The following is a 24,755-nucleotide window of genomic DNA, read 5'->3' on the forward strand; positions in this document are numbered from 1 at the left end:
GCATTCGTGCATAAGTGTTTGTATTGTCCAGGTGTGTGAGTACAGAGTGCAGCGCTATGGAGACTGCATCATCTGTGCTCCTATTGCCACGGTAGGCAAACTGGTGTGGGTCCAGTGAGGATTGGAGGGAGCCCTTGAGGTGTGAGAGGACCAGCCGCTCGAAGCACTTCATAATGATGGGTGTGAGTGCTACAGGGTGGTAGTCGTTCAGGCATGTTGGGTTGGAGTGTTTCGGCACTGGCACAATGGAGGTGGATTTAAAACATGCTGGTACAGCTGCTTGGGCAAGGTACATGTTAAAAATGTCTGTGAATACCCCAGCGAGTTGCTCTGCACATGCCCTCAGTACGCGGCCAGGGATACCATCTGGTCCAGCAGCCTTGTGCGCGTTGATCCGACTCAGTGCGGTGTAGACGTCTGAAGAGGCAAGTGTGATGGGTGAGTGGTCGGTTGAGGGAGTGATTTTGGTGGCAGTGTCTATATCGTCTCTCTCAAAGCGAGCATAAAAGTCATTAAGCTCGTTCAGGAAGAAGACATCGGTGGCTGTGGGGGTGGAGTGGCTGGGTTTGTAGTCGCTGATGGCCTGAATGCCCTGCCACATGCGTCAGAATTACAAAAGTGCTCCTCTAGCTTAAGTTTGTAGCAGTGCTTGGCCTTTTTGATGCCCCTCTTCAGATTTGCCCTGGAAGTGCTGTAGGCCTGTGCATCACCTGATCTAAATGAACAACCATCACTAAATAAAAACAGCTGTGGATCACTCAGGTAAAAACACAGTATTAAGAATCAAGGATATGTAAACTTTTGAACAGGGTCAATTTGATAAATTCACCTATTATTTTGTCTTGTGGACTATTTAAACATCTTTTATGTAAAATATCCTATTCAGGTCAGTACTAAACAAAATGAAATAACATGCATTTTGTGCGATCCTTCTTATTCCTTATAGCTTAAGTTTGTAGCAGTGCTTGGCCTTTTTGATGCCCCTCTTCAGATTTGCCCTGGAAGTGCTGTAGGCCTGTGCATCACCTGATCTAAAGGCAGTGTTGCATGCTTTCAGTAGGAGACGCACTTCCTTGTTCATCCATGGTTTCTGATTTGGGTATGTGGTGATCTGTTTCTGGGTTGTAACACTGTCTATGGTAGTATTAATGTAATCCAGAACAGAGGAAGTGTAGCTGTCAATGTCCGTGTGAGAGCCACAGGTGGCCTGAGAAGCAAACATACTCCAGTCTGTGTGTAGAAACCTGTCCTGGAGCGTGAAGTCTACCCCCGCTGGCCACACTTTGATGGTCTTCACTGATGGCTTCACACGGTTGATGAGGGGTGAGTATTTGGGGGTGAGGAACAAAGAAAGGTGGTCTGATTGTCCCAAGTGGGGGAGGGGGGTCACGGTATAAAGCTTCAGCCATGTTTGTGTATACATGGTCTAAAGTTTTATTTCCTCTGGTGTGGCAGAAAACGTTTTTATGAAATTTGGGGAGTACTGTCTTTAAGTTTGAGTGATTAAAATCCCCCGCAACAATAAATGCAGCCTCCGGGTGAGCAGTTTGTTGTTTGCTGATGGCCGCATGAAGTTCATTCATAGCAAGCTTGGCATCAGCATCGGGAGGAATGTAAGCAGCTGTTATTATGGTAGAGGTGAACTCCCGCGGCAGATAAAATGGTCTACACTTAACCATGAGAAATTCTAGGTTAGCTGAGCAGTGTCTCCCAATAGTAACAGAGTTCGTGCACCAAGCTTTGTTAACATCTGATTGAGATCATCAACTCATTAAGAGAGAGATCCATGAACTGAACTAATGAGCTGATGATCTCAATCTGGTGTTAAATAAGGGAGACATGCAAAATGTGCAGAGCAGGGGTCCCCCAGGACCAGGTTTGAGAACCACTGCTTTAGGGAATGTCCGCAACACATTGCTTAAAATTCCTCAGTGGTTGTGTAAAACAACACTCTTTAACTTTGTAACTAAAAAAAAACAGCTCTGTTCACAGCAACCCATTTTGGTACATGTCTCTTTAAATGATAATGAGCTGCTAACCGTGCACCTCTCTTTTTGTGTATTTGGTGGCGAAAAAAGTGGTGTAAAAAAGTGTTGGTCCTGCTTTTTTATTTTTTTGCATGTTTGAAACACTTTAATGTTTCAGATCATCAAACAAATTTAAATATTAATCAAAGATAACACAAGTAAACACAAAATGCAGTTTTTGAATGAAGTTTTTTATTATAAAGGGAAAACAAAATCCAAACCCACATGGCCCTGTCTGAAAAAGTGTTTGCCCCCTAAACTTAATAACTGGTTGGGCCACCCTTAGCAGCAACAACTGCAATCAAGCGTTTGCGATAACTTGCAACGAGTCTGTTACAGACTCTGTGCAGGAATTCTGACCCACTCATCTTGGCAGAATTTTTGTAATTCAGCCACATTGGAGGGTTTTCGAGCATGAACCACCTTTTTAAGGTCATGCCACAGCATCTCAATAGGATTCAGGTCAGGACTTTGAGTAGGCCACTCCAAAGTCTTCATTTTGTTTTTCTCCATCCATTCAGAGGTGGATTTGCTGGTGTGTTTTGGATCATTGTCCTGCTGCAGAACCCAATTTCGCTTCAGCTTGAGGTCACGAACAGATGGCCGGACGTTGTCCTTCAGGATTTTTTGGTATTCACAGCAGAATTCATGGTATTCACAGCAAGTTCCAGGTCCAGAAGCAGCAAAACAGCCCCAGACCATCACACTACCACCACCATATTTTACTGTTGGTATGATGTTCTTTTTCTGAAATGCTGTGTTACTTTTATGCCAGATGTAATGGGACACACACCTTCCAAAAAGTTCAACTTTTGTCTCGTCAGTCCACAAAGTCTTGGGGATCATCAAGATGTTTTCTGGCAAAACTGAGACAAGCCTTTATGTTCTTTTTGCTCAGCAGTGGTTTTCGTCTTGGAACTTAGAAATTGCCCAGTCTCTTTCTTATGGTGGAGTCATGAGCACTGACCTTAACTGAGGTAAGAGATGCCTGTACTTCTTTAGATGTTGTTGTGGGGTCTTTTGTGACCTCTTGGATGAGTCGTCGCTGCGCTCTTGGGGTAATTTTGGTTGGCCTCCTGGGAAGGTTCACCACTATTCCATGTTTTCGCCATTTGTGGATAATGGCTCTCACTGTGGTTAGTCAGAGTCCCAAAACTTTAGATAGCCATTGTGTGACTCAGGTGCAGGGGAAGACTCTAATTGCGCGATTGAGGTGTTCCGTTGTTGAATGTAATAATGAACATAGCAGTAGTCATTTACTCCCGACATCTGAGCCGCTTAAGAGGCAGAGGACAACATTACTTTCTTTTTTCAAAGGAAAGCGCCGATCCCAATCTACATATGCATCTATGTTCGTGTGAATCATTTGTGATGCAGCTTCACCCACAGCAGAAGTGAGTATAAGGTTTTTTTTATGCATCTTTGCAAAATGTCTTTCTTAATAATGTGCTTGATGGCAAGTTTTTACCGATAAATACGGCTAAAGTAAACATTACATCATTTGCATTTAAAGGGCCCATGCAATAAAATGAGCTGATATTTTGCAGAGCTGATTTTGACAAGGTATAAGGGTGTTTTTTTACACTACTATTGAGAATTTTTAACCAATGTATATTATAGACTTTTCATTAAGACCCTGAAGAATCATATGAACTTGTGGAAAATGGGCGTCCGATGACCCCTTTAATGTCTTATTGTGAAAAATTCATCAGTTCATATTATTACAGCATCAAAATTAGTTTGTCTTCATAATCTTGTTAGGGATCGAAGTACACCGCGTTCAGTGGATTGTACTGTTAACATTGTAAGTAAGTAATAAATGGATTTTCATTTTTAGTTGAACTGTCCCTTTAAGTAAAATGTGTTGTGCAGGGCAACTCACATTTACTAAGTAAAATAAATGATACATTCATATTGGTCAAGTAGGTGTGTGCTATTTTCCTTACTTGCAGATAAGGAATCAGTAGGCAAATTCTAAACAACTACTACTAGTCATTATACTAAAAGAACTATACATTATGACTCTGAAGCGAAATGTAATTATAAACAATATGAAAGGCTCACTGCATACATGTGACTTTCAGAAAAATGGACACCCCACAGAATATTAAAAAAAAAATCTACAAACTGTTTTTCTTACTCAGAAAAAATTTAAGCAGAATACTCTCTGCTCTACTTTATGTTGTCTGTTTTAGGCTTGGAGTGATATCACTGCAGTCTTGAAGCCCTAAATTTCTGTAGTCCTGATGTTTTGAGGTTACCGCCCCACTGCAGAGACTGCAGCGCTGCAAAGCTATCTCATGTGAACGTCACAATTACACATCAAGCTCCTGCTCCAGGCCTTAACATGAGTATAATTTAAGTATCACTGAGCCATCATCCGATCTTTCTAAATGGCACCTTGTACCACTGCCAGAGCACTATATTTTTCATACCTGGATATCAACTAGAGGCATTATAAAGACATTTGTTCACAATGATACTTTACAGAGAAAACGCCTTAAGGAATGATTTCATAAATGTGCAAGAGAGCAGAGGAAGATCAAATACTTAAATAATTTACCCTCCCTGAATATATATAGTGAAAAATACAGTAAAGGTAGAATGTCTAAACTGGTCTCCATCCACATTTATTGTATGGAAAAGAGCAGCATGGACATTCTGCTGAACTTCTTCTTCTGTGTTTATTATAAAGAAAGTCAGCAGGGTTGGAGCAACTTGGTGAGTGAGAAATTGCACTTTCTATTGAAATTGTGGCACAGTAAACCAATGAGTGGGTGAAGCCAACAGAGATACACATCTCACTAAAAGATAATAGCAAGAACTGCAGAACTTCACCTTAGCCTCTGTAATAGCAACAACGGATATCACCAAGATTCTTTAAAAAGATTGATAGTAGATACAAACTCATAAACCATAACATAACAAAAAGAACGTCTTTTCCTTCTGTATTATTTGAATTTGTATGTGGTGAATCAAGCTAATGCAGTATAGCCCTCAAGTGTTTTAAGTTCAGGGAAGTAGGTGGTATTACGCAACACACACTAGAGAGTCTGCAAATCAGAGGAAAAGTAAGGAAACATGTAATGGTGAAAGAACAACTAGAGCTCTCTGAGAAGGTCTCCACCCACAGATTTTATCTTGAGTGGATAGGCATTTGTGGGTAGATGAGAAGAAAAGGTCAAGAAATGTTTCTGGACTTCTTACTGGGTCTTTATCTTTCATTAACCTCTATTCCAGTTCTCTCATCCTCTAATCAACATATTCTCTCCCTCTGCTGAGAGAATCTTCCTCTCTGACTCCCGCATAACTCTATTCCTATGGAAAGAGGGATGGAGATAGTAAATGATGCCACTTTGCATCTTACTGTATGTTTTGACTATTGACCGACCCACTCTAATGACAAGATGTAATCATTTGTACAAGATGGCAATGAGCAGTTGTTTTTGATTGTATGATTGTATGATGCAAAAACAAAATGGTTTGACTTTAGATTTGTGAAATCATGCTACATAAGACACCTGCACAAAACAACAGCAGACATACTGAATGAAAAGGAAAATGCACTCTCTGACAGCAGGTGGCGCTTATGGAACAGCAGCAATATACTACGTTCTCCATGCTTTAAATACTACATTATATGCATTATACAGAGACAAGATTACACCATTACACCCCTAATATGCAGTGCCTTGCAAAAGTATTCATACCCCTTCATTTTTTTCACATTTTATGTTGCAGCCTTATGTTAAAATGCTTGAAATTACTTTTTTCCCCACTTCAATCTACACTTAATACACCATAATGAAAAAGCACATAACAGGTCTGTAACAAATTTATTAGAAATAAAAAACTGAAATGATTCCATTGCATAAGTACTCATACCCTTTTCTGGGACACTTGAAATTTAGCTCAGAAGCATTCGTATCACTTGTAGATGTTACTATGCTTTCAGTGGAGTTAACCTGTGGCAAATAAGTATGATTTGGAAAGATACACACCTCTCAATCAAAGGTCTAACAGCTGAAAATGCATATCAGAGCAAAAACCAAGCCCTGGGGTCAAAAGAGCTGCCTGTAGCGCTCAGAGACAGGATTGCATCGAGACACAAATCTGGGGAAGTGCTTGGAAAAATTCTGCTGCATTGAAGGTTCACAGAAGCATGTAGCTTCTATTATCCAAAATGGAAAAAGTTTGGAACAACTAGGACTCTTCCTAGAGCTGACCTCCTGGAGCAATTGATGGAGAAGGGCCTTGGTTAGAGTGGTGACCAAGAAGCTGATGGTCACTCTAGTTGAGCTCCATGGTCATATATGCAGATGGGAGAAAGTTTATGGTGGTCTAGCCAAACTCAATCCTTTCCTCAGTGAAGACACATGAAAACACACTTGAAATTGCAACAAAGCTCCTCTAGAACTCTCAGATTGTAAGTAAAAAGTGTGCCAGTAGCAGCCTCATGCTATGGAGCTGTTTTTCAGCAGAGGGGACTGAGGGACTCAACACAGTCGAATATAAAGATGAAAACCAGAGCATTCAAAACCTCAGACTGGGCAGAAGGTTCACCTTCCAACAAGACAATGACCCTAAGCACACAGCAAGTGTGGCTTATAGACAACTCTGTGAATGTCCTTGAGTGGCCCAGCCACAGCCTGGGCTTGAACCTAATCAAACATTTTTGGAGAAACCTGAAAATGTCTACCAGCCCCCATCCAAGCTGACAGAGCTTGAGAGGTGAAGAGGTGAGGCGAAGATTGGCAGCTATTTGCCAAATGCTGATGTGCAAAACTTGTTGCATCATACCCAAAAAGACTTGAGTCTGTAAAGGTGTTTCAACTAAGTGCTGAGTTAAGGGTATACATACTTATGCAATGTACTTATTTCAATATTTTATTTTTAATACATCTGCAAAGTTGACACAAATCTGTTTTGTGCTTTGTCATTATGGTGTATGGAGTGTACATTGATGTGGAAAAAAGTAATTTAAAGCAGTTTTAGAAAAGGCTGCAATTTTACAAAACGAAAAAATTAAGGGGTATGAATACTTTCATAAGGCACTGTACATAGTCTTGTAAACAAGATTTTATTTGTAAGTGGAGAGCTGAAAATGTGTTGTGTGAAATACACATCAGATGGTCAGTAAATGGACTGGTATGGTTTGAGGTATGTTTTTGATTTCTTCATTAAGCATGGACCCTGTACAGACTAACTGGAAACCTGTGTTGGGGACATAAAAAAACCTTCTTCTATTGACCAGGGCTTGTTTCCTTGACGATAAAGGAGAGGAACGAAATAGATTATGACAACAAGGCCCCCACGTTAAACACAAAAGCCCTTATTAAGAATCAAACATATGCTAAAGGAGAAATCAGATCTAAAATAGTCTCCTGCGTCTCTCAGAGCAATCAGACGTGTCCCTCTGTGATGTCATTAAATCTGGGTTAAAAGGCTGAGTGGGGTCTCGCTCTCATGGGTTATTTAAACAAGCCAATTAACAGGCAGGTCTCTGAAGAAGTGACACTTGGGAAACAGGAAGTAGGTCTCATTAGTATTGCGATGGGGCATTCCTGTAATGAAGCTCTCAGATGTCTGTGACATCTGATGTGATGTCATTTCTGCTGTGGTGGAACACTGCGTTTGATTCTCTGATGGTGCCACATGCCAAACTAGGCTTGAAGTTGAGATCTCATCAGGGCTTGTTGAGTTAAAGGAGAAGTACGCTTTCTTCCAAAATGAAAATTTCCTGATGATTTACTCACCCCCATGTTATCCAAGATGTTCATGACTTCCTTTCTTCAGTCGCAAAGAAATTATTTTATTTGAGGAAATAACAGGTTTTTTCTCCATATAGTGGACTTTAATGGAGATTGAAGATCCAAATTGCAATTTCAATGCAGCTTCAAAGGGCTCTACACGATCCCAGCTGTGGAATAATTGTCTTATCTAGCGAAACGATCTGTCATTTTCTAAGATAAATAGAAATGTATATACTTTTTAACCACAAATACTCGTCTAGTACTAGCTTGACCTCACGTATGTCTGTGTGTTTCAGTTAAAAAAAACTTCAAAATCGTCCGATGTTGTTTTACCTTTATTTGTAAAGTGCATTTGACTTTCTTTGCATGCTCGCTTTGTAAACACTGGATCGGTACTTCCGCCTAAGACATGCATGTGATTACGTAATGCGTGAGGTCGAGCTAGTGCAAGATGAGCATTTGTGGTTAAAAAGTATACAAATTTTTTTTTTCTTAGAAAATTACTGATTGTTTCACTAGATAGCACCCTTATTTCCCAGCTGGGATTGTGTAGAGCCATTGGAATCTGCATTGAAACTGCAATTTGTACATTTAACCCCTTGATCCCCATTAAGTTCCACTATATGGAGACAAATCCTGGAATGTTTTCTTCAAAAACCTTAACTTCTTTTCAACTAAAGAAAGACATGAACATCTTGGAATAATTGATCAGGACATTTCCATTCTGGAAATAAACTTCTCCTTTAATGTGGCTGAATGTGTCTCATTCTGTTTGTAAAGACATTACTATAACCTAAAAATGTTGATGTTAATTCCATATTTACATTTGAAAAATGACTTTCAAAATTACTGCATGACACAGGACTGCTGAATAGCTCTAGAAACCTCATTGCAATGTTCTGTTGAAGGACAAACGCTGTAAAGACGACACTCCAAGGTTGGAAAAAGGTGGTAAAATAGCTATTAAGTCCTCCATCATATTCAGAGGCACTACTAAAAATAGGCCATGTTCACAATAGCATACTGCCTTACTACTACGTACCATTTAAAAAAAAAAATATGTATATTGCGCACAGTATGCAAAATCTCTGGATGCATAGAATTCCTAGATTACCTAGGCAAATGTGTACTATACAACTATGTTGTGATGAGTACTTTATTCCACAATACAACAGGAAAAATGTTGTCTAAAACTCTTATATTGCAACAATGCAGACATACAAAGAGAAAAAGATATTCACAATGACATCTTTTATCTTTGCCTAAAGCAAAATAAGTAGGAAAAATTGAAGTTAGCCGCAGTGCATCGACAGAAGGATTTCTCAGTTCATTACAAGGGATGTGTGTCTGTTTGTGTGTGTAGTTCTTCTCGAGTGTCTCAGAGGACGTGCCACTGAGGGCAGCTGACTCCAGTGAAGCAGAGCTCACCTTCAGATCATCTCAGCCTGGCCCTGCACTGCCTATAGGCATTGCAATGGAGCTTGACATGAGAGAATTGAAAACAAATGCAAATATTCTCTCCCCAAACACACAAAACAAGCCTTTTCTCTCGGCCTCTTTCTCACATACAAGAAAATTGAACCTGCAGCGTTTGACAGAAGTCAGAGAGCAGATCATTGCTTTTCTCCAGAGCACACTCACAGCGATGAGATTCATTTCATACCGCTCTTCGCCTCAGTTTCATTTCGTGACTGGACATTAAAAAGACATACCGCCAGGATAGTGTCTGAGACATGTGAAGAACGAGAACGAAATCGTGTCAGTTAATGAACAAGAGGGTTATTTCAGTTCAACTAGTTGTGATCATGAGCTCTTTAAAGATCATTTTGAGCATGCAGTCATTGATAAACCTTTGCAAATACATGTTAATCTATAGCTAAAGTCCACACAACATTTAAACAGCACTTCCTTGGTTAAACATATAATGTTACTCCACATACACTAGTATATGGACAATCAAACATCACACCCATATATATGTTTACTGAGGATTTCATTTCAAAACCATTGGCATTGGATGGGACACAATCATGAGATACAAAGCAACGCAGGAGTTCTGCACAGTGATCTGCAGCTTAGCGAAATATTGAACTGCTGGTCCATTGCTTTTCCCCCTTGTTATAACCATAAAAGCCAACTGCAGGCCCATTCTCAGCAAATTCATAGTCATAAAACTTGTTAAAGGCTTTTCTATCTCAAAAAATAACATTTTTCCTGTTTGTATAGTAAGAATCTAATCCTCACATCCATTGTGCACAACTTCTGTGAAACTATCGCCATTTTCCTATGAGTGGTTAATGCATAAAAAGCACAAGTAAAACAACCCCAATAGCAGTATTGTTTATTATTGTTTACAATATGCAATATTGTAAATTCTTGTGAATCTGCCTGCTTGTAGTCTTTACTATACATTGAGTCAGAGTTCTTTAATTATACTGGAACAAGTACAACACTAGTGGCAGATCGCCAATGACATCCACAGCAGAAGAACAGTACAGCTACTGTACCAAAGTAAAACTACTTGTGGATGATTGAGAATGTTTTCAGGGGTTACACCTTCAGTTTTGTTTCTCAGCCAAACAGCACAGTTGCTAGCTAAATTGCTAGATAGGAGTACAAATACCTCAAAGATGTGATTCAGTGTATCTTGTGCCCTTCAAGCTAAGTCAGAAATATCGTAACTGACCCTTCGCAGGGAGTTTGACTGACAGGCGATCAGACCAATCATAATGCAGTATCGGCCATTTTGTCAGACAAAATAACCAAATTAGAGTTGATAAACATTGTGGACTTGAACTTGATAAATGGTATGTACTGATGTCTTTGCGTGGTTGAAACAAGATACCTTTAGATGTTCATTCATGTTTATTTTGTGCTACAACTAGTAATAAGGAAGAGATGATCGGTTCATACCTGTCGGCATGTTCTCAGTTTCTTTTTTTCTCCGTTATGTATTTTTCACTTTGTAAGAATGTTTGGCGTGAGAGCGTCATTGCTTGTTGGACAGCAAAAGTAACAAAGGGGGTGGGTCTTTGCGAAGGTTCAAACTCATGAATGACCAAAGTTGCATTTACCAGGGGGAAATTCAGAATTCTAGATGATACACGAGTTGCCAGGTTGTGATGGAAGGAGTGTTTTGATACAGGCCAGAAACACTGAACCTGTGATGCTCCCGTTTGGTCAAGTCGGAAAAATAATATAAAAGTTATCTAAACAAAACACAACCAAACAACAAGAGAAACATGTTTTCTACTCTGAATTGAAAACAATCGTTCCACTTATTTATGCAAGGTATCTAACAAACCGATTTACTTAGTGTTTAAGGGGATAATTCACCCCCCCAAAAAAATAAAATCGGAAATTAGTTACTCACCATCACGTCCTAAGTCCTTTGTTCATCTTCAGAACACAAATTAAGACATTTTTGATGAAATCCGAGAGCTTTCTGACCCTGCATTGACAGCAATGCAACTACCATATTCAAGGCCTATAAAGGTAGTAATGACATTGTTACAATAGTCCATGTGACATCAGATGTTCAACCGTAATGTTACGAAACTATGAGAATACATTTTGTGCTCAAATAAAATAAAAATAACAACTTTATTCAACAATTTCTTCTCATCCATGTAAGTCATTAGCCCCTTTCACAAAGTAATACCAGTAAATTGCCGTAAAATTACAGGGACAACTTTACCGGTCAATACAAAAATAGGCTGTTCTGTCTTTTTACCGGTAAAGGGCCATTCACACAACGGTTTTAAATTATCGTTGTATAACATGGAGGTCAGTGTTTTTGCTGATGTTTTAATTTTTAGCAGCTTTTGGCCCATGAGAGACATCGTATTAGATGACTTCAAACTGAACTACACAGCGTGAGTAACTGTGTCATCTGCGTCACAATGTTATGATTGGCCCAGAGCCATCAAATTTGGCTCAGGATTGACCCAGGGTATACAATATATGTCAGTGTGATCTAATTTACTGGTAATGCTACTTCTCATACTATTACTAATACTATAATTATTTTGGAAAAGGTCCTGTTCATACTTAATCTTTTTAAACTTAATTTTCTGTGTTAATTACCTTTTAGAATTTGTTTACAGATACAATACTTCAATCTGGGTATCTCCTATATTTCCAAGTTTCCCTAAATGCTTGGCCACTTAACCAGTTAAGGTCAAGGTCAAGGTGAAGGTCAAAGTTTATTTGTATAGCACCTTAAAACAACATGAATGTTGACCAAAGTGCTTCACAAGCAGATCAAAGTACACACATAATAAACAGGACACAAATATTTTACCTGATAACTTAAAAAATAAAACAAAAAGTAACAATAGCCAAAAAATAGTCATAACCTGCTACATCACAGACTGCTACCCCTAGCATTAAAGAGATACATACAAAAATAAAACCAAGTTATGAGTACGCCTGAGAGAACAGATATGTTTTAATTGATGCTTTAAAGACTCTTAATGTAGGAGAACTCTAATTGTTATGTGTGGTGTGTTCCAAAGTTTTGGAGCATAGACTGAAAAAGACATTGTGAGATTTTGGGACATTGAGTAACAGCTGAACTGAAGATCTACAGTGGGAAAAATAATTATTTGATCCTCTGCTGATTTTGTACGTTTGCCCACTGACAAAGTTATCAGTCTATTATTTCAATGGTAGGTTTATTTGAACAACGAGAGACAGAATAACAACAAAACAAATCCAGAAAAACACATTTTAAAAAGGTTATAAATTGATTTGCATTTTAATGAGTGAAATAAGTATTTGATCCCCTATCAATCAGCAAGATTTCTGGCTCCCAGGTGTCTTTTATACAGGTCACAAACTGAGATTAGGAGCACTCTCTTAAAGGGAGTGCTCTTTATCTCAGTTAGTTAACTGTATAAAAGACAGCTGTCCACAGAAGCAATCAATCAATCAAGATTCCAAACTCTCCACCATGGCCAAGACCAAAGAGATGTCCATGGATGTCAGGGACAAGATTGTAGACCTACACAAGGCTGGAATGGGCTACAAGACCATCGCCAAGCAGCTTGGTGAGAAGGTGACAACAGTTGGTACGATTATTCGCAAATAAAAGAAACACAAAATAATTGTCCATCTCCCTCAGTGTAGGGCTCCATGCAAGATCTCACCTCATTGAGTTTCAATGATCATAAGTGCAGTGTGGAATCAGTCCAGAACTACACAGGAGGATCTTGTCAATGATCTCAAGGAAGCTGGGACCATAGTCACCAAGAAAACAATTGGTAACACACTACGCTGTGAAGGACTGAAGTCCTGCAGTGCCTGCAAGGTCCACCTGTTCAAGAAAGCACATGTTCAGGCCCGTCTGAAGCTTGCCAATGAACATCTGAATGATTCAGAGGAGAACTGGGTGAAAGTGTTGTGGTCAGATGAGACCAAAATCGAGCTCTTTGGCATCAACTCAACTCGCCATGTTTGGAGGAGGAGGAATGCTGCCTATGACCCCAAGAACACCATCCCCACCGTCAAACATGGAGGTGGGAACCTTATGCTTTGGGGGTGCTTTTCTGGTAAGGCGACGGGACAACTGAACCACATCAAAGGGACGATGGACAGGGCCATGTACCATCAAATCTTGGGTGAGAACCTCCTTCCCTCATTGAAAATGGGTCGTGGATGGGTATTCCAGCATGACAATGACCCAAAACAGACGACCAAGGCAACAAAGGAGTGGCTCAAGAAGAAGCACATTAAGGTCCTGTAGTGGCCTAGCCAGTCTCCAGACCTTAATCCCATACAAAATCTGTGGAGGGAGCTGAAGGTTTGAGCTGCCAAACGTAAACCACAAAACCTTAATGACTTGGAGAGGATCTGCAAAGAGAAGTGGGACAAAATCCCTCCTGAGATGTGTGCAAACCTGGTGACCAACTACAAGAAATGTCTGACCTCTGTGATTGCCAACAAGGGTTTTGCCACCAAGCACTAAATCATGTTTAGCGAAGTGGTCAAAGGGGCTTAATTCACTCATTAAAATGCAAATCAATTTATAAGTACTTTGAAATGGGTTTTTCTGGATTTTTTTGTTATTCTGTCTCTCACTGTTCAAATAAACCTACCATAAAAATTATAGACTGTTAATTTGTTTGTCAGTGGGCAAACATACAAAATCAGCAGGGGATCAAATAATTATTTTCCACACTGTAAATGATCTCTGGTTTTCATGAAACCATAGATGCCAAAAAAAGAACATTTCTTTTTAAGATTGTAGTGCGTTTGAGGTATGCATGAAATTCATGCTGTTGAACAAAATGCATATATCTCATTACCTGATGTTGAACCCAGCCCATATTTACTCAAATTGAAAATTATGATTCTAAAAATTCCAGAGGGAGCTACTAGAAGCCAAACAGCTCAATTCCAAAACAGGCATTCCGTACTGCTGCATTCATGCAGTGGAAGCCCTTATTCCCGCATAACACGACACCGAGCCAAAACACAAATCATCTGCTGTGAAAGCACCATTAATCCCATCTCATCTTGAGCGAAGCCTGAATCCAAGCCTCCCACCCCTTTGTGAAAAACATCGCATCTGCAGATTATCAGTTACTCCGTTTGTCACTTTCCCTCTCTCTCTTTTCCCCTTCACCCTTTTTTCCCATATCCGAGGTGTAGGTGTGAAGAGCGAGTTTCGCACCATCCCGTTTTCACAAGCTATTTATACTCCTTCAAACCCACTGCTTCACGTCCCCACCGGATGACTTCATCACAATCACCACCATCATCATCATCATCATCATCTACCCCCTCTGCGGTGGTATCTGTAGGGTCTTACTGCCGGCGTCCAGCTCGTGGGAAGGCAGGGAGCCGGAGAGGTGGTGGGTGGGGGGTGTGAGGAGAGCTGACTCACAGGGAATGAGGGGGATGTTACAGCTCAGAGCGCCTCTGAATCATCACCATCATCATCATCGACACGTCCGTCATTCAGTGTTTCTGTGAATGGGGAGAGAAAGAGGGAGGCAGAGAGAAAAACACTGGTGGTACTATGAGGTAAAGTGGTCCGTATTTATTTGGGAAGATGAGTTTAACTAATTCAAAAGCCAGGGTGTGCCTGTGCAAACGTGTTTCTTTGAAAGCGCGAGACTATATTTAGGCGAACGGCTATAATAAAACAGCAGATGGTTTACATTCTAGGAGGGAAGAAAATGCTGACATAGGAGGGACTATTTGTAGTACTAAAGGGATGGTCCATGTGTTTGCCAAGTCAAAACACAAACATATAGACGTGACATCTTGACACCTCTGCTGTCTGTACTCAATTGGATCAGGACACTGGGATGGTGGTAATGTTCAAATGGGAAAACTGTTGGCTGGATGTTTTAATAGACTTATAAATGTTAGATTTTATTAAAGCTAGAGTCATGTTTCATAAAAGCTGGATTATGTGTAATTTAGTATAACCTTAAGTAGCACGCCACATTCATTGTACTTGGAGATGAATGGGTTCTTTCGGCACAGGAAAAATGAAACAAAATAGATTAAATCAGCAATAACAGGAAAATGTTTTAAAGGAACATGCCACTATTTTTGAATATAAACTCATTTTCCAACTCCCTTAGAGTTAAACAGTTGAGTTTTCGAATCCATTCAGCCGATCTCCGGGTCTGGCGGTAGCACTTTTAGCATAGCTTAGCATAGATCAATAAATCTGATTAGACCACATCTCGCTCGAAAAAGACCAAAGAGTTTTGATATTTTTCATATTTAAAACTTGACTCTTCTGTAGTTACATTGTGTACTAAGGCCGACGGAAAATGTAAAGTTGCGATTTTCTATAATGATATTACACAGCGCCTGAAAATAGACTAACTTAGTTAACAAAAACTTAGTGCTGCTCACATTGGAAGTTACCTAGCTGGGGACTATTTTCAGGCGCTGCATAATATCATTGCGCCTGCTGCACCCATGGTATGGCAGCAAAGTTTTTTATTACGCCGGAATGAGAGTATAGTTCCTAGCCATATCGGCCTAGAAAATGGCAACTTTTCTTTTTTCGTCAGTCTTAGTACACAATTTAACTACAGAAGAGTAGTTTTGCTCCCGCCATGACGTAGTAAAGAGATCTTATTATAATATTACCATCCCTTAATCTGCATGTTTCCACCCACGACGCCGCCATTTCGGTTTTTGCAAGCAACGGTGTACTAGTTCTAACATCATGGTGAAAATTCAAGCAAAGCATGCTCACTGTTCTGTAGTTGGCTGCACAGACGAGCACAAACACTATTTAGAGTCCCAGCCTCAGAGGAGACAAGAGAGCAGTGGATTTATTGATTTATTTGCTGTATACTATCTTGCTGCCACACAGATCTAATATAAACATTTTTTTCCCACCTGTTTACCTTCACAGACTGTTTCTGTAACTTGTGTGTTTTTAGCATGAACTTATGTGTATTTGACAGTTTAAGCGCAATAAGACATGGAAGAGAAGTTAGTTTAGTACTCACATGCGTGCTTTGGATGTGTGTGCTCAGAAAACCATATATCAGAGATCATATAATTTCCGCCAGAAAGACATGATAATCAAAACCAAACAGATGTTTTTTAGCAGAATATCTGAGGTACGAGCTGTAAAGGCACAGGCCTATTCTGGAAAAGGGGGAGGGGCACATCAGCTCATTTGCATTTAAAGAGCCATGCACAAAAACATTGTGTTTCTGGTTCTATTTAAAAAAGCGGTTTTAAAGTGATATAATAAATGATCTGTGGGATATTTTGAGCTGAAACTTCACAGACACATTCTGGGGACACCTGAGACTTACATTACCTATTGTAAAAAGGGGCATAATAGGTCTTCTTTAACTTAAATAAAAACTAGCAAGACTTAAACCAAATCATTATGACTTCAAAAGTAGGTCAAATAAATCATAAATAGGTACAAATGAATTGTTACTTTAGGTTTTGAAACATGCTATATGTGACCCTGGACCACAAAACCAATTGTAAGTAGCACAGGTATATTTTGTAGCAATTAGCCCAAACTACTCTGTATGGGTCAAAATTATAGTTTTTCCTTTTATGCCAAAAATCATTAGGATATAAAGTAAAGATCATGTTCCATAAAGATATTTTGTAGATTTTCTACTGTAAATATACCTGTAACTTAATTTTGGATTAGTAATATGCATTGCTAAGAACTTCATTTGGACAACTTTAAAGGAAATTTTCTCAATATTTAGATTTTTTTTTGCAACCTCAGATTCCAAAAAACATACAAAGTTGTCCAAAGACAAAAACGGTTTTCTTTTTTGGTTTTAGGACTAATTTGATGAAATGCTGACTACTGTAGTTGTATCTCGGTCAAATATTGTCCTATCCTAACAACCTAATTTACTCAGCTTCACAAATCACACCAACAATTTCCATAAGATTGAAGTGTTATCTAAACTAAACCAAAACACGCTCAAGTTTTGACTTTTAAATGACTTTGTAAAAGTGAGGAAGACCTCGAGGCACATGGATTTGCATAATCTTGCTTTTTTAATTAAAAACAAATGAGCAATCAACCCAAAGCAGTTTTGTTGTTTCTTTTTTTGTGTGTGTGACATAGCAAATCAATTCAAAAGGATCAAGTGAAAACAACAATATAGTACATTATTCTGACATTTCTTTAACATGGGGGGGGGGGGGTGACATGAAAAATCATTTTCATATCAATTATTTATGCAATTATCCATATTCACAACTATATACATTCATGTCAAATTCAAAGCAATTGAAGCCATGAACTCTGAAACCAAAAACCATTCAAAAAATAAAATAGATAGAAAACGCTCCAAATTAAACTAGATCATTTTCTTTAAAAATATAGCTGAAGAGAGGACCTTTACAATGATATGAAGATTAAATTAAGATTGCTTCATTTTAAACATAGGCACGTCGTTTGTTAATATCTGAGGCTTTAGAGTGACAGGAAGTTCTCCTGGCAGACATTTTGAAACCCACCCGAAGCAATTCTGCTCCATGCTAGTACACATGTAAACAAAAACATTGAGGACTAAAGGGTCTATGTCTGTCACTGGAGCCCAACACTTCAACCTTCTCCATTTAACACCACCATCACCAACCACCCGCAAACAAGACCCTCCTTCCAGATAAATATACATTTCTTTGCGCTAGATGCTTCTCTTTCAAACAATAATGATTCTTTGGCATAAATAACCATTCATTCTCAATTCATTTTCCACTAAAATTAAATCAAACTGAAATAAAAGACCTGAATATCCCTGTCAAGAACAAAAAAAATACTCAATTACTACTTCAATATAAAAAAAGAGAAACATTTGGCTACAGGGCAAAAAAAAGACAATTAATAAAATTGCTATTTAGATAAACATTAGTTAGAACTAAGAACAGCCTTTACCTGACCTGCAAAATGCCAACAAATCTCTCTGTTAGATTCACCCTATAACATCCCTGTAATAATAATAATGATAATAAATAATATATTTTTAAAGCAACACAACTTCCAGAACCGTTTCCACATCACCACAGTTAAAATACTGGCGAGTCTCAAACCACTTTGATGGATGAAAAATATGATTATCAAGTCTACACCTTAAGACCATTCACTAAACCTGCTATTCTGTCAATCAAACAGTTCAGAACGTCTCCAACCGCAGCGATATTACAGAATACGTCTATAAAACACCAACCGATATGTTGCTAACAGTAATGGACATCATGGTTTTAGTCCAGTGTTGCATGCAGCACAACATAAAGTGAGATTTCTGTACATAGTGCTCTATATTACTGGTGATATGCAGCATTATGAGTGAGTTTAAGAATCTGGGACATGACAATGTAAGACACAAGCACTGACATTCCTCTTACTAGGACATCTTATAGCTTTGTTACTGACCCACAATCGGTTCACTTTGAGCTCCACTTTTAAGGCAAACGGCGCCTTCTGGACTCACGTGGCACGTCAAACACCTAGACATTTGTCTAGAAGCGTGGTTTTCGAGCGTATCTGCTAGCTACTAAACAAACATCAGCTCATCAGGCTGCACTGAGGGTGAACAGAGAGAGAAGGCCCCACGGTTTCCGGTAGATATCGATATATTCGTCGTATATGTAGTCTCGGGCCACTTTGAAGGATGAGACTGCGCCGGCAGCTTCGTATTTTTAGGCGACACGTCCAGGGAGAACGTGTGAGGCAGGGAAAGGTGACCTGCTTTCGTTTTGATCGATTGTCTTGCCCACGGTGGCTTTTCCGAAAAAGAAAACGAAGGAACGGAGAAACATGTGCTTACGTGTGAGAAACAAATTTGGCACAGCCCACTAAACTCTCACTAAAGACAAGGTGAGCTAAAAAAAAGAAGAAGCTTTTTTCTCAAACGAGATGAGAAATGATTATAAAGAGACAGGAGATCACTGCGCCCCCCGCTTTATGATTAAACAGTGAAGGGTACGGGTTTACAGGTGGGCTTTTCTGGAAGACGATACGAGGCTCGCTCCTGCCGCTGCCGCAGCCGCCGAGCGCAGGGGGCCGTTCCCATGGGCCATTGGCAAGCTTCCCTTCTCTCATCTCGATCTCTCTTTCATCCCTCTTTCACGGGGACAGGTTGAGCAGCTTAGTGGATTTATTTGGGTAATTAATGGCCAGGCTGATGGCTGCGATGTTCTTCAGTGCCTGTGCAATAAAACAGGGGAGAGAACGATATAAAGAAAAGTGAGTGAGTACAGGAGGAGAAAGAAAGAGGGGGGGCAACAATGGCAGAGAAAGTCAGAGAGACTGGAAGAGAGAGAAAAACCATTAGGCAAAACATTGTGGGTAATTTATCAAACTGTTTCACACACCTGTGGCCCTCAGAACTGAGCAAAAACACCCCCACACAAACACACAATTATCACACTTCAAATACGTTTAAATAAAACTTTTTTTGGCACAAAAACGCTATTTTGTTAACAGCATCAAACCACTTGTTTGGCTGTCATGAGCATGTTTTTATTCAAGCGAAAAAGGTGCTTGGGATAAAATAAATACAGAGCATTAATCCCGTCCTACACAACACAATGTGCTCCGTTAGCCGCCCCTGTGCCGGAGATGAGTCTGCGCCACACCAAACACGATAATGGGGTTAATGACTAAATGCAATAGAGTTGCCCACAGCCCACACACAAACAGACTCTCTCACACATGTATATGGATGATGGGAACTGGTACGCCTCGTGCGAGGATCGACACAGGTGTCAATATCCTTTTCTGATGTTCAGCTGTTTTAGCATAATATTTGGTTAGAGCTGTCATGTGATTAGTAGCGCAAATATTTATTTCACCAAAAGCAATTTTGTCGCTAATGCTGTTATCTATCTACACTATGTGAACAAAGGTCACTCTTACTTCAAGTTTAAAGAAGTATTTTGTATTAATCTACAAAAATTCAAAATGTTGCTGCAAACGCAGCGAGATAAAGGAAACAACGAAATGGGATTGTGACTGTACAGTATTAATAAAATACACTCTCATTAATTTTTCATCAAGTATCCATTCTATACAATGGCTGTCAGTCATCGTGGTTTGCTAATAAAACAAGCTTTACACACCATTAGACATTATAGGATCATTAGAGCTCATCAGCATATGGTGGTACACTGGATTCAGCCGTCCATTTGACAAACATTCACCTTTCCACTGTGCTTTGGTTTCCTGTCCTTCCTGTGAATTAGCAGCTTTATGGCACTAGTTAATGCACTAGGCTCTTTAAGCAGTGAGCCAACACCACTGAGAATCCTTTGTGGGACTCATTTGAACACGGGTGTTTGTTGTCTTCTACCGTATGTCATCTTGGACCACACAACCCTTATGAACTGTATACCAAAGAGTACTGTCCTACTCTTCCTTTATGTCAAATTATTAATCGGTATGTACATATATAAATCAAATCAAATAGTAATATGAATTACCGGTTTCTTTCTATTATACCAGAGTTTTTTAATTTATTTTAATTATATATAATTATATATTTAAGCTTGCACTTTTTTGCTGCCTGCCCTTGATTTAAACATGGGAGGGTTAAAAAAAAAATAAATAAATAAATAAAAAAATAAAAATAAAATAAAATAATTTGAATCACTGATGATTGGTTTCTTTTCATTATACCTGAGCTTTTTTGTATTGTAATTATATATTTAAGCTTGCACTTTTTTGCTGCCTGCCCTTGATTTAAACATGGGAGGGTTCAAAAAAAAAAAATAAATAAATAAAATAATAAAATAAAATCATTTGAATCACTGATGATTGTTTCTTTTCATGATACCTGAGCTTTTTTGTATTGTAATTATATATTTAAGCTTGCACCCTTTTGCTGTCTGCTCTTAAGTTAAACACTGAATAAAATAAAATTCTTTCCATTATACCTGAGGTTTTTTGTTGTATTGTAATTACATATTTAAGCACGTTTTTGCTCTTTTGCCCGATTCAAACATTGAATACAAAAAAATGAATTAATAATCTGAATCACTGATGATTATTTCCATTATACCTACGCTTTTTTGTATTGTAATTATATATTTAAGCTTGCTGTCTGCCCTTAATTTGAATATTAAGTCAAATAAATTAAATAATAAAATAATATAATAATAATAATAATTATCTGAATAATTGATTATTGTTTCTTTCCATTATACCTCATCTTTTTTTGTATTGTATTTACATATTTAAACTGGCACTTTTTGGTGTCTGCCCTTGATTGAAACATTGATAGAAATAATACAATAAAAATAAAATAATAAAATAACTTCAATTATTGATGATCGTTTCTTTCCATTATACCTGAGCTTTTTTTGTATTTTAATTATATATTTTAGCTTGCACCTTTTTTGCTGTCTGCCCTTGATTTAAATATTGGAGGTTCTAAATGGTAAAATAAAATAAAATAAAATAAAATAATTTGAATCATTGATGATTGTTTTGATGATGAGCTAGGGCTGGGCTTTTAGGGCTTTTAACCCGATTACGATTAATGAACGATTATTTTATTCATTAATAAAATTATATTTAATTATATTTAAATAATATTTATTTTTTTGCCCTCATAGTTCACTGACAAGTTTTGTACAGTAAATATGCTCACATATTACAAGTGAGAGATTTTTGAATGAAGGGTGCACACACTATCTGATTATTTATTGAACATCAGTGTTGAACAACTGAAATTAAAGCACACATTGCTTAAAATGAAAAGTCACATTTTTCTTAAATTAGTGAAAATAAATAACTTACACTTTTGGAAACAAAATAAATTATTTATAAAATAATAATAAATATTAAAAGTAGAAAATAAGCAGTATCTCTTCTAAATAAAATTACTCTTGTATATCCTGTAAATACTTTTTACTGTATAAATACTGCTTAAGCTCTCCATCGACATGTCGGAGGAATAACGCAACGTAACGGAGCAGGGTCACGTGACTCCACACGCAGTAGTGTTTTTAAAGGGAAAGTAATTGAAAAAATTGACCTGGAAAATTTTGATCGATTATAGGTTCTGAATGTCGATTTCGATTACTTTTCGATTAATCGCCCAGCCCTATGATGAGCTTTTTTTGTATTGTAATTACATATTGTAGCATATTGTACACTTTTTTTTGCTGTCTGCCCTTGATTTAAATATTGTGGGTTCTAAATGGTAAAATAAAATAAAATAAAATAATTTGAATCACTGATGATTGTTTCTTTCCATTATACCTGAGCTTTTTTTGTATTGTAATTATATATTGTAGCTAGGGTTGGGAATCGAAAATCGATTCCGATTCTGGAATCGGATACTTAAGATAAAGAATCGGATACTTGTTATAATATTAAAATTTCGATTCCTCGTTTCGATTCCTGGTTGCATTTTTTCCATCTAGTGATCTGCCAGGACCTTCCGCGCGTGCAATCTGCCAGGACTTTACGTGGTAATGTAAACATCAGTCGAAAAGATGGATCACGGTAAGCGTTTATAAGTGTGTCTACGCTTTGTAAAAACCGAAGACAAATCTACCGCTGCACGCAAACTTCATCTTAGAGATCTGCAAGGGACGGATTTTAGTCCTGCGCCCGCCCACTCCAGAAGGAATATATGTTATTTCGTCCCGCAAAAGCCCACATAAAAGTCACTTATACCCCCGCGGGAAGACAGGTATCTACTTTATCTCTTGGCTGCATGAAACAAACCCTCCCGGTAATGTGAAGGCAAAGATGACCAGAGTAATAGTAACGAACTCGCGCGTGCCTAATGTATTCATTCTTGTATATCGGAGTCGTACATTAGGCACGCATAAGTCCGCTGTTGATTCACAAACTATTCATGCTTTCGGTGCTCTGATCCATAGTATTTTTGCGTGAAATTTCAAAATATTTGCATAGTTTTCAAAATGAATGTCCTGTGAGTTTTTTATAATGAATGCTTACCCATAGAGGTGGATCTTGTAAGGGTCAGTGGTGTTTAAGCACATATGAGCACCAGCATAAACAGATTTACAATGTATTTACTGTATTTTTCATTTATATGTTTATTTTATAATGAATACAAACAGTAGATATTCAGTCACTTAAGAAAGAGTACTCTGAAGTTGTGAAGAATGTCTGAATTAAATAATTTAGGTGCTTTAAATCTGAATGTGTGTATTCATGTTAAAAAGTTAGAGCAGAGGATTTTCTTTTAAATTCAAAAGTATAGCTTTAATTTAAAGTTTGCTTGATTTTTTTAATAACATGCAGGAGAAAATAAAAAGGCAAAACTAATGTTTAGGTTAATAAAAAAGGTTAAAAAATAAACACCTTTAGAGGAAATGTCAGGCATAGGGGGGCCTTGCAAAACTGACCCGAGAAGAAGGGGGCCCTGATATAAAAAAGGTTGAGAACCCCTGTAATAAAATAATATGTTGCAAGCTAGCACTGAAAATAAACATGTTTAATATATTAATGTTTGACTTTTGTGTTTGTTGTTTTTTTTTTTTTTACTAAATCGGAATCGAAACTGGGAATCGAAAAGAATCGGAATCGATAAGTGGAATCGGAATCGGAATCGAAATCGATAAAATTCAAACGATACCCACCCCTAATTGTAGCCTGCACTTTTTTTGCTGGCTGCTTTTGATTTAAATTTTGGGAGTTCTAAGTGGTGAAAGAAAAGACAAGAAAAGAAAAGAGAAAAGAAAAAGAAAAGAGAAAACGATCACTGCCGGGACTATGGTAGTCTTACCTGTGCAGTTCGTACTACTAGCTGTTCATTGGTAGTGAGAGCGAGAAGGTACTCCTGCAGGACGTCCTGCTCCTGATGGACAAATGAAAAGACACAAGACAACTTTAGTATTCAATCACAACATAATTTGACACATTTTGTCACAAGTTTTAGCATTTTAGCCCCTTTAGAAGTCATTCCTGCACACAAAAAAACAAGCTGCAAAAAATGCTGAATTTTTTTTCTCTAGCACTTGCCAGGAAAGCAATCTGATGAGCGGTCAGTTCAATTCAAGGCCAGTTAGACTATACTGTTATTCACCATAGACTGGCTCGTGCTCCTGTATCTCAACATGCGCTGTTAATCTGGGGTTTGGAACAGCACCATGCTGTTGATGACATAACTCTGAATCAAACCAGACACCATCTAAATCAGCCCTGCCTCTGCTATCTAATTTCCTGAGGTAGGAGTATTTGAACTGTTCCAGGTATTTCACATTGATCATGTCTGAGAGTCTAGAGTCTCTAAGTAAGTATTTCTGTGTTATGCAGAGGCTGTTATACAATCTCTGGAGAACTTTTTGGGGGAGTATGGTGGAAACCATGAAGCCCATTTAAACAAGTTATGTGAAGTAGGCATAGCAATATAGTACTTAAGTACATTGTTTAAAAAGAAGCATTGTGTTATGGTAAACTCTGAAAAATCTCTGAACATAATCATATCAAGGTAAACTTTTTATGATAACAATATGTACAGTATAAGCA

The 24,755-nt window shown here is 38.3% G+C and overlaps 1 protein-coding gene across 1 annotated transcript in view; it reads right to left on the reverse strand.

The window, feature by feature from the left end:
* Positions 1-17,280: 17,280 nt before the first annotated feature.
* Positions 17,281-24,755, reverse strand: part of zzef1 (zinc finger, ZZ-type with EF hand domain 1) — a 59,055-nt gene continuing 51,580 nt past the window's right edge. Inside the window, exons 53-54 of the mRNA XM_073839821.1 lie at positions 24,013-24,084; positions 17,281-19,454 (exon numbers count right to left, since the gene is read on the reverse strand). Of these exons, the coding sequence (XP_073695922.1) occupies positions 19,374-19,454; positions 24,013-24,084 (153 nt within the window). The 3' untranslated portion in view covers positions 17,281-19,373. The remainder of the gene's footprint in view (positions 19,455-24,012; positions 24,085-24,755) is intronic.

This window comes from Garra rufa, chromosome 5, assembly GCF_049309525.1.
Source record: "Garra rufa chromosome 5, GarRuf1.0, whole genome shotgun sequence".
NCBI classification, from domain to species: domain Eukaryota; kingdom Metazoa; phylum Chordata; class Actinopteri; order Cypriniformes; family Cyprinidae; genus Garra; species Garra rufa.